Source organism: Cyanistes caeruleus, chromosome 1 (assembly GCF_971803275.1).
Source record: "Cyanistes caeruleus chromosome 1, bCyaCae1.hap1.1, whole genome shotgun sequence".
NCBI classification, from domain to species: Eukaryota; Metazoa; Chordata; class Aves; order Passeriformes; family Paridae; genus Cyanistes; species Cyanistes caeruleus.
In genome coordinates, this window is record NC_141701.1 from 97792566 (window position 1) to 97808114 (window position 15549).

Sequence of the window (15549 nt, forward strand, 5' to 3'; positions counted from 1 at the left end):
GGTTGGACTTGATGATCTTAAAGGTCCTTTCCAACCTTAATGATTCTATGATTGTCATCTGCACCAAGCAGCCATCAATTCTCACAAATTAAAAACCTGTGTTCTTTGTGAAATAAAATTGTGCATTTTGTTCTAGCAAGGACACAGCCTAGAAATCATTTTCTGGTGGCTCAGCTTGTTTGTGGTTTTGCTGCTGTAAGATCATTGTAGATGCAACAACAGTGGGCACACATTTTCATTAATGAAAACTTTTCACAAATGCAGACAAAACGTTTTGGCAATATGGACTTCTTGCATGAAATTAAACAATCCAACAGAAAAATACTCCTCAAAGGAAAGAATGTTTCTCTCCTGTTGCATCAGATTGTGAAAACATTGTTCGGTTTAAACTGATAAATAAAAACCACATGAGTATAAATTATTGAACTTTATTTTGAAAACCTATTAATGTTAACTATAATGACCAATTTATCATCCTTTTTCATATTCAATAGAATGAGTATGGCAAATATTTCTGTGCCATAGTAAAGTACAGAAATTGGGAGAGATTTTTGTTGGGAAGTCATGCTGCTTGTCAGAGTAGGGGAGAGTTAAAACTGCAAAGAAAACCAGACCAAGACTTTCATATTTTCCAACAAGAATATCAGGAGCTAAAACTTCTCTGGTTCCAACTCTAGGAAGCTTATGTTACAGAAGATCAGCCTTTATTGTCATTGTCCTCTTTTGCAGCTGATAAAAGCAATAGCATGTTTTATTTTTTGTCTTTTTACTGTCAAGAAATAAAAATGCACTTCCAGAAAACATTGCCTAAAGGCAGATGAGTGCATGCTCATGGACTTTAGAGAAACTGTCCTCTCCCCAGTTTTCTCTATGTTGATGTTCAAAGTTATAATGAGTGAACACTAGGCATATGCCTGGGATTCACTCTTAGCATGCAGCATTAACTGGTAAAATCATCTTAGTCTCTAGGGTACAGAAATGTTTATCATGCTCATTCTGTTGATGGAGGAAAGAGATGATAAACTGGTCATTAGTATTAATAGGTTTTAAAACTCAGGCTCATTATTTGATATTCAGGTTTTTAAGTAGCAAACTGAATTACCATATTTAAATCTAAGTGTTTTCAGGTAAAGAGTAAGACTATACAACGGAAGGGAAGGCATGTAGGAATATGGCAAAAGTTACACAATTTTTAGTAAAGTCCTAGGGGTTTTTTTCTACAGTAGCAGATTATGATTCCAACTTTATTATAATAACTATTTTAAGGTAACATAGCTGAATAACTTATTTATGTTAAAGGGAGTAGAGGGGAAAAATGTAACTTATCAAAGAAAAGTTGTCCTATGTATCTGAGTTTTTTACCTGTGTTCCTTTTGGCACCTCTGCTTATCTTTTTTGATAAGATGAAAGACCTCTCAGAGGGAAAACTTGATTCTTAAACACTGCTGTTTAATGTGTTTATGTGCAATTGTTCAGTATCTCACAAAAGATATCCCACTGTCTTGCTGCTGAAGTTAGTGACACATTCATGTGCCTGATAGCAGAGATTTGCATGTCTCAGGGTTGTTAGTGGTGAAGAAGCAAATGGCAGTGGTATTACTTGCTCAGCAGAATGACAAGGTACTATGACTTGGGTTTCTTTGGTCATTAAGTGGCAAATAAGATTTAGAGTGAAGGGGAATAGAAGAGACATATAGACAGAGACACACACAAATGTGTAAACCAAGTTCTCATTGTCCTAGGATTTCTGTTGCATGCTTAACACTGCTCTCTGTCAGTAAAATGTTTAGTGCTTAAAAAAATTATATGAAGTTTGCTGGGACTGTCTGGGCTGTGATCTAGCATACAATTTCCTCTTCAAGGTTTATACTGCATGCATTTCTGATTAACTACATGGGAATTCTTTTTTTTTATTAATTTTAATAGATAAGACTGACCCATAACTGAGATAAGTGTTATGGAGGCACATGATTCAGATATTCAGATAAGACTGCATGTGTCCCCAGATTTACAAAATGTTACTTGAAAGTAACATTTTTAATTTGATTGGCATGAAAATACACCTAAAAATCAATCCTTTTAGAAATTTAGCAAAAATATGGGCAGAGAAATGGAACTAGGAGGATGTCAACTGCTTTGCACTCAAGATGTGGATTGATGCACCTGTGAATTCAGATGCCTGAACCACATGATCTCTTCTTTTGTTGTTCAGTTATCACCTAGAATCACCAGTGCAATGGAAACATATCATGACCTGGTCAGAGAAATTACAATATTATTAATGAATAAATAATTGTTGATAATTAAAAAATATTTAAAAAATGTAATCGTAGGGATTTGTAACAGTAGTAATTGTAACCTGGATTTCAATGTGCCTTAGGAGGGATTAAGGACTAAGTTGTTTTCTTGGCTACCTGCAGCACTAAGTAATTTCATAAGTGAAGTGCTAAATTAGTTAGAGAAATGTGTAAGCTACTCTAAGCTACTCATATTCACATTTTATTCATGCAGTTTGGATTTTCCTTCATCTCAGACCATAGGGCTCTTCAGTATGCTTTTCCCAACGTTCAGATCAGAGCCATATTAATCTCTGTTAAATTGTATATTGAAGTAGAAAATATTTGGGTCTTTATTTTTTTCCACTTTTTTTCTAATATTAAAAAATGTGGGGAAAGCACCTAGATCTGTTTTATTATCAACAAGGAGGAAGCTCGCCAAGCACTGAGGAGAGATAATCCATAGCAACATACTGATAAGCAGTAAGAGTGGTTTAAGCTTACTGGTATTATTACTGTTACAATTATTTTCTTTGAGAGAGTTCTTTGAAGTTGAGCTTTACTTTAAAGTTTTATCAAAATCTATAGGAATTTGACTTCAATGTTCTTCGATTTGACTTCGCTACTCTTATAAAACAAGTCTTGATTAGTCTGCTTATGTTCTGATTTGCCAAAGTTTCTTTCCAGTGTTTAAGTAGGTACCTTTTAATGCATGCTATATTGAGGGTCTTGGGTCAGGGATTAATGTATAACTCAGTTTTCCCTTTCTAGTATTTGTCTATCCCTCTTTCAAGTTATAATTTTTTTTTACTGTAATTTACAGTGTGGTCATCTGTAGTCATTGAAGAGGAACTCCACATAAATCCTCCTGCTTGACTCTGCTTGTGTTTCTGTTCAGGTTTCATTGATTTCATTGTGGAACCCACCTTTACTGTGCTGACTGACATGACAGAGAAAATTGTGACTCCTCTAATTGATGAAGCTTCCCACTCTGGCATGTCTGGATTTAGGCGTTCCAGGTGAATAGCTTTGCACCCTCTCCCTTCATTCTGTATGACCTGCCCTTGCAATCAACTGCCCTGGTTTCCCTCCTCTACAGTGTATGATTTCTTGTGGTTTAAAGACTCATATCTGCATTGTCAACACCACAGCTCACCTCATGAGGTGACTTTGTGCAGGAAAAGTCCAGCCCGGAGGAGGTCCAAGAGGGAGGAGGGTGGCGTCAGCCTGAGTCATCCCTTCTAAGGCAAGGAGCACAAATGTTTGTAGCCATGCACTCAGATACACTCAGTGCTCTCTTAGTCACTAATGTCAGAGAGAAAGTAATGAGGATAACTGGGAGGCACTTGTTTCTTCATGCCTAGAATTATAAATGGGATTGAAACCCAAATGATGGATAAAAAGAATAAGCACACTTTTTTGACAGTGTTTAGGGTTATGCAAATGTGTGAAGAACCACCACAATTCACCTGGAGTTTAGATGTAGGAAGTCTTGGTCTGTTCAACCTGCACTGCTGTTTTAGATACTGCTCTTTTAGTACTTTAATTGACAAGGCATATCTTAGGATTCAAATACTACATGGCTAGTGCTTCCTAGAGTAATGCTATCAAGTCAGGATTCGCTCCCCCAGGTCACTTTGCTCTTGAGCAAACAGAGACCAAACACTAACATCTTTCTATGTCAGTAACTTTGCTGCCTTCATTAAAATGTTCATAATAAAGTATCAAAAGTCAACTGCAGGATCTGTAACAGAAATAAATGCCTGAGTCTCAGCTGAGGTCACCAAGCCCTTGACAGAAACTGACCTGTGCCTAATACCTCCCATTGGTGAAATATAGGAAAGTCCTCTTGTGACATATTTGATTTCTAGAATTGTCTGACTCTCCAGTAATATTTAGGGAGTGGAGATACACACAAGAATAGTTACAGCACTTCGAGTGATTCTATTTCTTAGTGAGAATGAATGCCAAAATAATAGATGGGGAAAAGCCCTTTATTTCTAAGACTGGCTGAGGTTGCACTCTTTGATTTAATATTGGTTGGCCTGGGGCAGGAGAGAGGGGAAGGATAAGGGATTCAAGCTTAGTTTTTCATAGGTAGCTCTGTTATCTGACTTTCAATTATTATTTTTTCTTAGCTGTATTTGAGTGTATGGGATACTGATTTCTTCTGTGTTTTGTGATATTGTGTCCCAGTTTGAATAGCATTAGTCCCTCTGGAGTTAAAAGATCAAGTGTCAATGTCACTGGGTCCGAAGGAAGTGCCTCACCCAACTGCTCAATACTCACTGTGGACTTCAAATGTTTTAAAGCCACCTGGACTGAGGTGGTGCAGCAGAACAGGGAGAAATGGAAAGCACAAGCCACCAAAGGTAACAGCCTTTGTTAGTGAAATTATAAAATTCTGTTGACCTCTTCTTCTTCAAGCTCGTCTTCAGCTTAACCATTCTCAAACTGTTAGTTTCAATCCACCTATTGAATTCAATAAGCCACTCTGAATTCAGAAAGATAGGGACATTGTGACTCACTTGTGAATTATATTCTTCTTATAAGTATACATAATGAAGAGGATGCGAAAAATGGGAGGAGAAAAAATTTAAAGGGAATTCCTCTGAAGTCACAAATCAGACTCAGAGGGTGCAAAAATAGTTGGAATGGTATTTGTAAATATAGGTTTATCAATTGTTCATTGTACAGCTTGAAAGTGGGTGGTAGTTTTAGAGATGGTTGGTAGTTGGGGGTTAGTTCAGGGGAGATGGATATTCTCTATTCCCAGCTAGTTTCATACTTCTGGTCATAACTTGGAAAATTAATTAGGAACTAAACTGAAAATGTGTGTGACGTTATCAGTCTGAGAAGGACTGCAAACATTTCAGAAGAAAATGAGGGCTGTGTTGGTTGAAGGTTGACCAGGGCTCAATACTGTCAGGAAACTGAAAAAAGGCCCAACCAACATCCCACCACCACTGAAAAAACCCAACAAAACAAAGCAAAGCAAGGCAAGGTAAGGCAAAGCAAGGCAAAGCAAAGCAGAGCAAAGCAAAGTAACACGCCCCCCAACCCAGACACTAAAAAACCCCTCAAAAGGCTTTGCTTCTAAGACCCCTCTGTCATTCTTCTCATCTTTTCAGCAGTAACAAGGTCCTCAGTGGTTCTGTGTCCAGTTTTGGCCACTACAGTTTAAAAAAAACCATATGAACCACTTGTAGACAATGCAGAGTACAGCAATGAAAATTGTGATAACTTGTTTATAGCTAAGGAAGTATATAGCTGAAAACAGCTTTTTGAAGACTACTGCAGCTTCAAAATAAGGAAATTATTTTTTACTCAAATACCCCGACCATTAAGAAAAAGCTGGCAGGTTATTATAGGTATTTTTATAATGTCTAATAAGTTAGACATTAGCAAATCTCTATTATTGGAGTTCTTTTGGAAGTACTGAGAACCATATTTTAAGAATTATTTAGGTGTAATTGCCCTTTTGCTCAAGGGTATGGATGATTTCCCAATGTATCCTAGAATCCTTAGATGATTTAGACCAGATTTGAAACAAAAAAAAGGAGGACTATTTCACTGGTTTTTCTTTTCTTCATGAAACTGTGATACAAATTGTTCTCTGATCTGAATGGTTCTTGCTCAATCCCTTATTTAATGCAGTTGTTTTATTTTATATAAATGGAAGGAGTTTGATTTTAATGTATTATGTGGCTGTGACTTTAGGGATTTGGCATAGTTCTCTAAAACGCCAGAGCAGATTTTTCCTCTCCTACTGAAAGACCTGTCTAAAGGTTCAGGAAAACATGCATTATTCAAAAACAAATTTTCCTTTGTGATTAAAACTTGCTATTAATGAAAAACACTTTCTAGGCATTCCATGAAAATAAAAACATAACTATAATTCAAAACATGTTTATTTCCCAGGGACTTTTTTGTTTGTTTGTTTGCTTTTGGTGCTATTTTTTCCCTGGTGTTTTTGTGGGTTGTTTCTTTTCTGTTTGTTTGTTGCTGGTTTTTTTTTGTGTGTATGTGTTTGGGGGGGTTTGCTTGTTTTTGTTTTGTTGTGGTTTGTTTGTTTCTCTTTTTGTTTTTTTGTTTGATTTAATACCTAGCAATTCCTTATGGACCAAATTAAAGCTAACCAAACAAGCAAAACATTTAGCATGTTCAGTGTTTTGTGGTATAGGAGAGTTGAGTGAATGAAATTACAAATTACAATACAGGTAACTAGTTTTAAGAATTTAATTTCAACAGGTACCAGGTATTTTCTTGACTAAGCATAAGCTATATAAAAATCCTATGTGCAAGACTGACCTGTGGGAGACTTTTACATAATTTCTGTCTTTTTAGATACATTTAGCAGTACAAGCATGCATATTTTTTTTAATCCTGAAAGTGTTACACAAACATATGGCCCAGCATGCTTTTGTCTGGGCTAAGGACAAAGGAACTGTTTTTGGACTCCAGACCACTGGCATCAGTATCTTTGCTCAGATGCTATTTTCTCTTGACTTGCAACAGGTTTCTGCACCACTCTCCTTGACTGTCTTGTAGCAAGGCCTACCACACATCAGGGGCTTAAATTGCTGACCCTTGACAAACTGGTGTCTTGCAACCAAGATGCATTGCTAATAAAAAAAAAATATTATTAAGAGAATACATAAACATTTACTGTTTGTTGACAGAAAATAAAATTTGGGATCTGAAAGGAAGGAACCTATTATTGCTATTTTTGTAGCTAATATTATTATTAAATTATTTGTAAAATACTGTATTCCCTTTGGTAATGGCATTGTCCCTAGAAGCCTCAGTGAGCTGTTTTCATCCTGAGTATGATATTTATAAAAAAATTCTCTTACTGTGTGGGAAAAGTGAGTTTATTACTGATTGGAGGTTTTTTTTTGCCTAGATGATCATCATTAAAGAGCAATGAAAAAAACACTAGACAAACACTCTGTTGTACAAAGCACCATTTAGATAAAGTATTTTCTGACACTACTTTTGACAAGAGACACTTATCTAATGGTGTTTTAGCAAGCCAAATTCTCCTGAGACAAAGTTTTATCCTGTGGTTCAGATGCAGAACAAAGCTTTTTTTTTTTCAGATCCCCAAATGAGAGGAATCCTGTAAGCCATGAGACCTTGACATTAGCTCAGTTGGTTAGAGCATGGACTTGACCTCTGTATGGCCCATTCACTTAAGAGGTGCACTTTATGGATCCCTTCCAACTCAGAATATTCTGTGAAATCTGTGAGACATCCCTACAGCCTTCAGTAGCTAGTATTTCTTTTTGCCTTTTAAGAATTTTGAAGAACTACTTTTTCAAAGGTGAACTTTATATGGTAAAAAAAGGATGTGCATAAAATACATTTAGGACAACCAGGGGGGTTCTTTTCAGAATATTTTGTTAAATGTCCTCCTATGTTCTTTTTCCATTGTCAAATCAGTTTCTATATTTATCTAAGTAAATTTGTTTGCACATGAAAATCTGAAGTAGATTTAGATATGTGTGTTGTTCTTGTCAAATTGACTGATAGTTGTGATTTTTTTCCCTTTTTTGGCTTCTCTCTTTGCTGAGGATGCAGAAGAAAAAGCTAAGAAAGAATCAGAGGAAAATGCTGGTCAGGGAACAGATGAAAAGGAAAAAGATGAACAGGATAGGAAGCCAGGTGAAGATGTCACAGAAGCAAAGACAGAAAAGAGCAAAGAACCAAATCCCGGGGAAAGCAAAAGTGCAGATTCCAGTAAGAATCCTGTAAATGGCACCTGGCAAAGTGGTATGAGCACACATGAAGCCCATCAAGAGAAAAATGCACCTAGGACAGATAAGAAAATGTATCCTCATCATACTGTGGAAGAAGAGAAACAGCACGTCCAGAATGGTGAGTTCTCTTCTCCTACTGAAACATAAATCAGCCCTAAAACCAGTATCTCACCATAGTGGTGGGGGAACCTGATGTCCTGAAAAAGCATTCTTCAGCCCAGAGTCTCTTCCTGAATATAGGCATAGTCAGCAACATATGGGAATCAGAACCTAAATTAAATTCCAAGTAGTGTTCTTCTGTAGATAGGGTTTAGCATCCCTGCTTGGAAAAAAGGAAAAATTAGTTTTTTCATGGAACTGAAAAAACTAATTTAGCCTGTTATGATACACAGCATGGAAAGCTGAAAAAAATATTCCTGCTTCAATGGACATCTTCATTGCTTGAGTAACTGACAGAGGAGAAGCCTAAGTTGCCTTATAAACCCATTTTAAAGCAAATTAAAGGCATCTTTGATTTGAGCCTCAGATGGAAATATGTTTTGGAACAACCAGTTTTTCTCCTCTCTATTTTTAGGATTTATTTCATCTATCCTTCCTTTGCTGCGTTTATTTTTTATAAGGACAATCACTAGCCTTTATTTTTTGAGGTTTTTTTTTACAGAAATTTTATTCCGGTTATTTTAACTTGCTGTGGAACTGAGTTAAAATAAGAACCCCATTCTGCACCCAAAAAGAAGTGGAAAAAATGTCTGAAAATTCCATTAAACATTAAAAAAACTTATTAAACCGCAGAGATCACTTGTCTTTTGGCCATTTCACTGTCCTTTCCTGCACAGCTCCTGCTCTCTGGATCCAATATCAAAAAATGGCAGTACAGCCACATGTATCTTATCACAAACTTGGCTAGTACCATGCAGTCCAAAACTAGTGGAAAAACCACTTAGAAGCCTCCTCTTAGAAAAAGACTGAATGAGCATTTAGGCTTTGAAAGTCCAGGCTCAAGTAGTGAGTTTAAATGGCAGGAGATGCTGAAAATTCTGTTTGAAAAATTCCTGATATCATTCTCAGGGTTGCTGGCTTTTCCCAGTAATTCCTTCATAATTAAGAGTTTTTTTTAGATTGGAAGGGCTGTGGGAATCAAAGCTGTCATTCTCTCTGATTCATGGGATTTTTCTCAGACAGTGTTACATGTGTGAACAGGAATGGGACCCTCAGGAAGACAAAAAGGTCAGGGACATATGAAATGCGAGTTAGTCTTCACCAGACTTTTCTTCTGCAATCCTTAGTTTTGCCTGCTTCTAACAATATGGGGATTATGTGTGCTCTAGTATAGATGTACAAAACACTCGCTCAGGGTGAGAGACTTCTCCAGGGTCTAGCTGTTCAGGTATAAGCAGTTTATTATATGGGTAAAGGGAGGAAGAGACCTGTATCCGCCGCCAGCCTCGGCGTACACGTGGCCATGGAGGGAGAGAGAGCGGAGTGGGGAGAGCAAGAGAAGAGAAGTTAAAGAGAGGGAGGGGGAAATAAGAGTAAGAGGGAGAGAACAGGGAGAACAAGGGAGGCTTAAGAGAAAGGGGGAAACAAGAGAGGAGTAAGAGAGAACACAAGAGAGTTAAGATAGTGGGCAGAATAAGAGAGCGAAGTTCTTGTTACAATACAATATATGCTTTTTTATAGTGAATATTCTAACTCCCAGTAACCAATCACTACGAGACACACCCACTGAAGAATATACATATACCCTATAGGAACTACTATATTACCATACAGTGTTACATTTCAAACTCTAAAAGCTTCACAAATTCTTCTCTTGCTGCTTGACCTTTGGATTCTCTATCTGCAGAAGGACATTGTTTCATCAACAGGGATTCTCCTTTAGCTGGCACGACTATTGCTCCTTGGATATTTATTAACTAGCACTCAGTATCCCATGACCCAAAGCTAGCTCTCATTTCTACTTCGATTTTAGGCTTCATGTTTTCAGAATCTTTTGCTACACAATCATATTCATTAGGTTTCCCTGTTTCATCCTCCCCAACACTCTAGTGATTTTGTTAGTCCTTTTTTTGGCAATGTGTCTCGGCTGAAAGTGTCAAAAGTGCTCTGAAAGGAATTATAGTGATTTCTGGAAATTAGCGTCTTCCTCAGGAAAAGAATTTCTGCTCCTTTATTTATGGGACAAGACCTTTATGAGGAACAATCACGGAAGAGTTTCTGGGGACTGATGAAATTTTAACATTCATATCCCTAGATTTACCACAGCTTCCTTTATGTCTATATGTTAATATATATCATCTAATGTATTTGTCTTATTATTTCTCTGCCTCTGTAATCTGTTTGAAAAGATCATTATGATCATTATTCTGCTCTGCTGCTGGCAGTATGACAATGTAATGTAATATCTACATTACTCGAAAGTCCCCTTTTCATAATATTCACTGAAAGTTCAGAAATTATGCTATCAGGTGAGTTTGAGATATGGAACTCTGAAATAGTGCATGTGTAGATAGCCAACATTTTTTCCTGCACACACTTAGCAACTTGTTTATGCAATGGTCAAAAAAGTTTTGTTAGTTCATCATTACCATCAGCTGTATGATGGTGGAGGAAATGCAAGAATACTTTTGTGCTTTTCTATGTGCATATTTGTTTCAGTTCCTGAAGATTGTCCCCCTTTCTTTTTAAGACCACCTTCATCAGACACCTAAACCCTGTTGGATCTGCTCATAACCTCTTTGTACAAAGACCCCAAGTCAGTGGTAGTGTGATCAGTTGAGGAGGGTGCTGCTTGTCCTGTATTGCCTTGCACCCATTTTTTTTTTTTTCACCCACCCAGTGAGCTTAGGAAGATAAACATGAAAAGTTTTGAATAAAAACTGAACAGAACATGCTTTGGTTCCATCTTGTTAAATATTTTAGGGTTTGAAAACCATTCCTCTTTTATACTCTTTGATACTATGATGAAGCTTAATTGGAGAGAGAGATTGATCCACTACCGTACAAGAATAATGGATATGCTAATGGTTAAGGCACACTGTGGAAGAGGGAGACCTCATTTCTCTACAATTTTTTTTTTTTGAGCTGTTCCAAAAATAAATATCCACTGCCTATGAGAATTTTGAAGGCAGATCGTATATTCTTTAACACTTAATGCCTTTAATCTTGATTCAAAGGCTGGGAAGTAGTTATAGTAACAAAAATAGTAATATAAATTGAATAAGCATCACTGTAATACAGCGTCACATTTACAGAATTCTGAAGTGAGACTTTTACAGCTTTTTGTTTTGAGGTGTGCATCACAAAAGGAAAAAGACCTTTCTTGCTGTTTGGACACTGCAGCTGAAATAGCTCTGTTCTGCCACGGCTTTCCATATAAGTTTTTATTTGATCTAGCATTTGGCATTCTCATTCAGTGAAGGGATAGTCTGGTAAGGTCTGATGTACTTTATGGCAAAAAAAAAAAAAAAAAGAGTCACTCTTGGTTGACATTCCTTCATAAAATACACCCCATATTAAGTTGCTATTTTCATTCTGCATGAACCATTGCCCTGCCAAAGGCCTTGATTTTTTTGGTTTGCTACATAGACTCTAAAGGCAATGGTCAGTGCTAGGATGATTGTTCCCTGATACCAATACAAACAAATCTGTGGATAAAGGAATCTGCTAAGAGAAAGAAAGGCAAAATTACATAGGCCTGTTCAGAATATCTAAGATGGTTCTTTAAAACATACACTTGTGGTGAATCCTTGAAGGATTTTATTTCTTTGGAAAGCATAAATGTTTTAGACTTCTAATTCTGAAATGAAGCTTATGATCAGGTTTTAATGGCCCACACACAATCAGAGGAATTGTACAGATTTAAAAGGATTTAAAACTTGCTTATCTGTAGGAGTTGGATATTTTTTTCTGGTGCTTTGTTCTATGAAAATATGTTAATTAAGTTCTTTTTGAACTCAGACCTTTCCTCCTAAGGAACACCATCTCCTTTGGGTGTTGCAATTTCATTGAGTTATAAACATTAAAATGCACTCTGCATTAAAATGTTTATAGTGTTTCTTATTGTTTCTTATTGCTTCTTTCCAGGTGAATTAAAGGAAGACGACAAATTGGACAGAAAAGATAAGTTTAGTGTGGGGGAAGAATCAAAGAAAGCAGATGGTAAGGATAACATTTTATTGCATTTTTGACACTCATTTTTATATGCAATCTATTGTTTCATAAACACCTCCAGTTTATTCTAAAACAAACAAAAAAGTGTGGTAAGCAGAAACAAACTTAACAGAAACAGTCATTAGATTTTAAAAAAGCCATTGAAGCATTCTGAGGGAAAATCATTCCTTTCACATAATGCCTAGTTCACATAATACTTAGTTCTGCTGGTAAGCCTTATCCATCAATTTTTGTGCAGTGGCTGAAAGAAAAATCCTGGATTACTAGAGTTGCTTAATAGGAAATGCAGATTTGTGAGATTCTACCCTTCTGACTTTCTTCAGGCTGTATTCTTCTGTCTATAAGGACAGGTTGCATTGGACATGAAGAAAACAGACGAAAGAAAAATGCTGCACAAGAGGTTCTATTAATGATGCTATTGAAAAGGGAGACTGCTGAAACATTTTTGAACTCAGTAGCGATACAGGATGGTTTCATGGGCACGTGGGAATAATTTAATGGAGTCAGCCTAGTGTAGAGGTCCACAGATATTTTAGCAGCCTCATCAATTTGGAAAAAACATCTTGTTGCTCTATTTGGAACAGCAAGAAGACCGACACAGACTCTCTTGTGGAGTCAAACTGGAGAATTTCTCCCAGTTTATTGCCTCAGATCTTTGTTATAGACCGATATGTGAAAGTACAGAAAAGAAAACCCTTATTGGTTAGTAAACTAACTCATCACCATCATTGGTCAGTGGGGTACAACACCTCTCGACCTTCTCTTGCAAGAAAACAAGGAACAGACAAACAGCACCTGCAAGGCTGTCTTCTATCTCTGAGGATTGTTTTAATTCCTCCTTATGATTTCCCAGGCCACTTTCTTAGGCAAGACTGTGAAAGTTATGTGGCCTGCTATTCCACAGGCACCGTGCTCCCTGCTTCACAGTTAGCATCCATAACATCTCTAAGTTCTGCAGCGCTTTTACACTTTTGCACTTCCTCACCCCTATACCACAGGTCTATGAGATGGTATTTGAACCCACATTGCTTCAAAGACAATTGCTGAATTATTAGGTAGCAAAATAAATGCAAACAAATTTTCTAGCATTTTCTTTGTGTATGTATCAGTGAAATTCACTGAAATGTTACTATTCCTAAATATAAATAATACAGTGCTTTGTTTTGATGGTTGAAACCATCAAAGTTATTTAAATTCCTACTGCTCTAGCAAAGCAAGTGGTATTTACTATGAGTGATAAATAGGATGAAAATATAATACCTCAACATGTAGAAAAACATGTAGAAAATTTTATCTAGAAGCATGTATTAATTTCAGACACATATTTATGAACCTTTTCTTAAGAAGCTCCTTAGTAACACTTGTTTAGAAAAAATCAGTTCTTTTGTTGAGAGGTCATGTTACTTATATACTTGAATTAAATGTGTGTCAGGAAAACAGTCTTGAACAAGTACCAATCACAGCTCTTACTGCAGTCATGCAGAAATTAAGCACAGATACTGAAATAATAGTTGACTAAAGATTTTCATGAGTATGTGCAGTTCTGTATATAACTATCAAGAGTCCAGAAAGATTAATGGGCAGAATGACTGCTCTCCCTGCTCTGGCGGGTGATGGCTGAGCAGCAGTTGTGCTGGAAGGCTGCTTCCTTGCAGGACCAGGTGAATGCAGAAACAGTGGGACTTTTATAGGAGGACTCAAGAACACCAGCTCAGCCAAGAAAGAAGACCCATGACTCTCTAAGGAAAAGGTTACATTTGAACACCTTCATTCTCAAGTTCTTAGAAAGATTAGGGCCACATATTAATTTGGGCTGGAGAACCAAGAAATTAATATCATACTAACTTAAGATTGAAGATCAAGGATGTGAATTTGGTTCTTTTCAAGTTGCTTATCTTTGGTGTTATTTATATTTGTATTTGCTCTCCTGTAAGAGATAGCTAAGTTCATCTCCTTAGGGAAAAGACCAGTACCATGGGGCCAATTGATTACAGTGAATAAGCAACTCTAGCCATGCAAAAACAATTTGTAGGCTGACTGTTTCTCATTCAGACAGTGTAGAGGCAGATTATAGCTAATTATCTAATTGATAAAAATCAGAATAAATATTGTGAATTGTGCATCTCAGAAAGAAAAACACTGGAATGGTGCTTCTGCTTTGCCAAATACTGCACAACCTGTTCTGTCCATTAAACACTCCAGAGCAAATCTCCTTACCCATCATGTGAGGGGTGTGGAGAAAGGAACATTATCCATGGATAATACATAGTTCTTTGCAGACTGTTTACTTGAACATATGCTTTCTCTTGGGCCAGTGCGTGGTCTTTCACACGTCACATGCTGGAAAGAAAGATTTAAGAATTAGAAAGATTGAGATTATGGGTATAATGTGCTCACCACATGTAATTTGCTGGTGGGTGAAACTCAGCCTGGACTTTTTTTCAGGGTCAGGGGTACTTGGGTTTTACAACCTCTGTTCGGTGTGTAGTTGGGGAGTATTTGTATTAAACAGGCCCATTTGTGTATGTTTAACATAAGAGCTTCAGCTTTCTCACCACTACCCCTTTGCATCAACTGAAATCCTGAAGCCAACTGACGACACTCTGCCCTACTCTGTCCTGCACCCAGAAAAGAAAGCTGCAGACTCTATTTTGCATAAATCTTTGTAGGATATGTATCCAACTTGCTTTTTAAACTATATACAAAGGAAACTATTGTAATATTTACTTATAGGCATACATACATGCCAAAATAATTCTAGTATGTCTGTCCTTCTACTACCTGGGAAGCCTAGTAACTAGAGATACACAGAAAATCTAGTTATGTTGACACAAAGATGTTGAAACTACATGTCTACCCTGTAGTCACAGGTGTGAAATGTAGCTTCTGTGTCAGTTACCGTGAAGCTACAAAAAAATACTCAAATGGGCATGCCTCCAGGAACAAGGATCAAACTCACTGTGTGAGGAACTATGTGTCTAGCCAGACCTTTGTATGACTAATTCTATCCAACTGCAATAAAGCTAGTTTGAGAGTGACTATGTAAGTTGCAGTCATATCTTGGATTTCAGACTTAGCTGCTTCAAAATCCTGTGCAAGTCTCTTGAATATAGACTAGTCTTCTTCTCATGTTAATTTGATCATATTATTGGTTGGGAGTTTTTTTGTTTATTTTTGTGGGTTTTTTTTTTCTGTGGGAGATACTGCTTGCTACTCACTATTGTCCTTTTCCTTAGTTTCAAGAAAATAAATAAGGGGATGCCATTTCCCAAATAAAGATACATCCCTGTCAGAGACATCATCAGCACAAGTAGTTCATCAAGTGTTTCCTGTGGGAG

General features: G+C 36.9%; 1 protein-coding gene across 6 annotated transcripts in view; it reads left to right on the plus strand.

Moving 5' to 3' along the window:
• PDE1C (phosphodiesterase 1C) overlaps positions 1-15549 on the plus strand; it is a 200250-nt gene that overhangs the window by 159496 nt on the left and 25205 nt on the right. For all 6 annotated transcript variants that reach the window (XM_086844064.1, XM_023919566.2, XM_086844075.1 and 3 more), the window contains 4 exons: positions 3175-3295; positions 4473-4648; positions 7860-8156; positions 12125-12199. In XM_086844064.1, coding sequence (XP_086700190.1) covers positions 3175-3295; positions 4473-4648; positions 7860-8156; positions 12125-12199 — 669 coding nt within the window. The remainder of the gene's footprint in view (positions 1-3174; positions 3296-4472; positions 4649-7859; positions 8157-12124; positions 12200-15549) is intronic.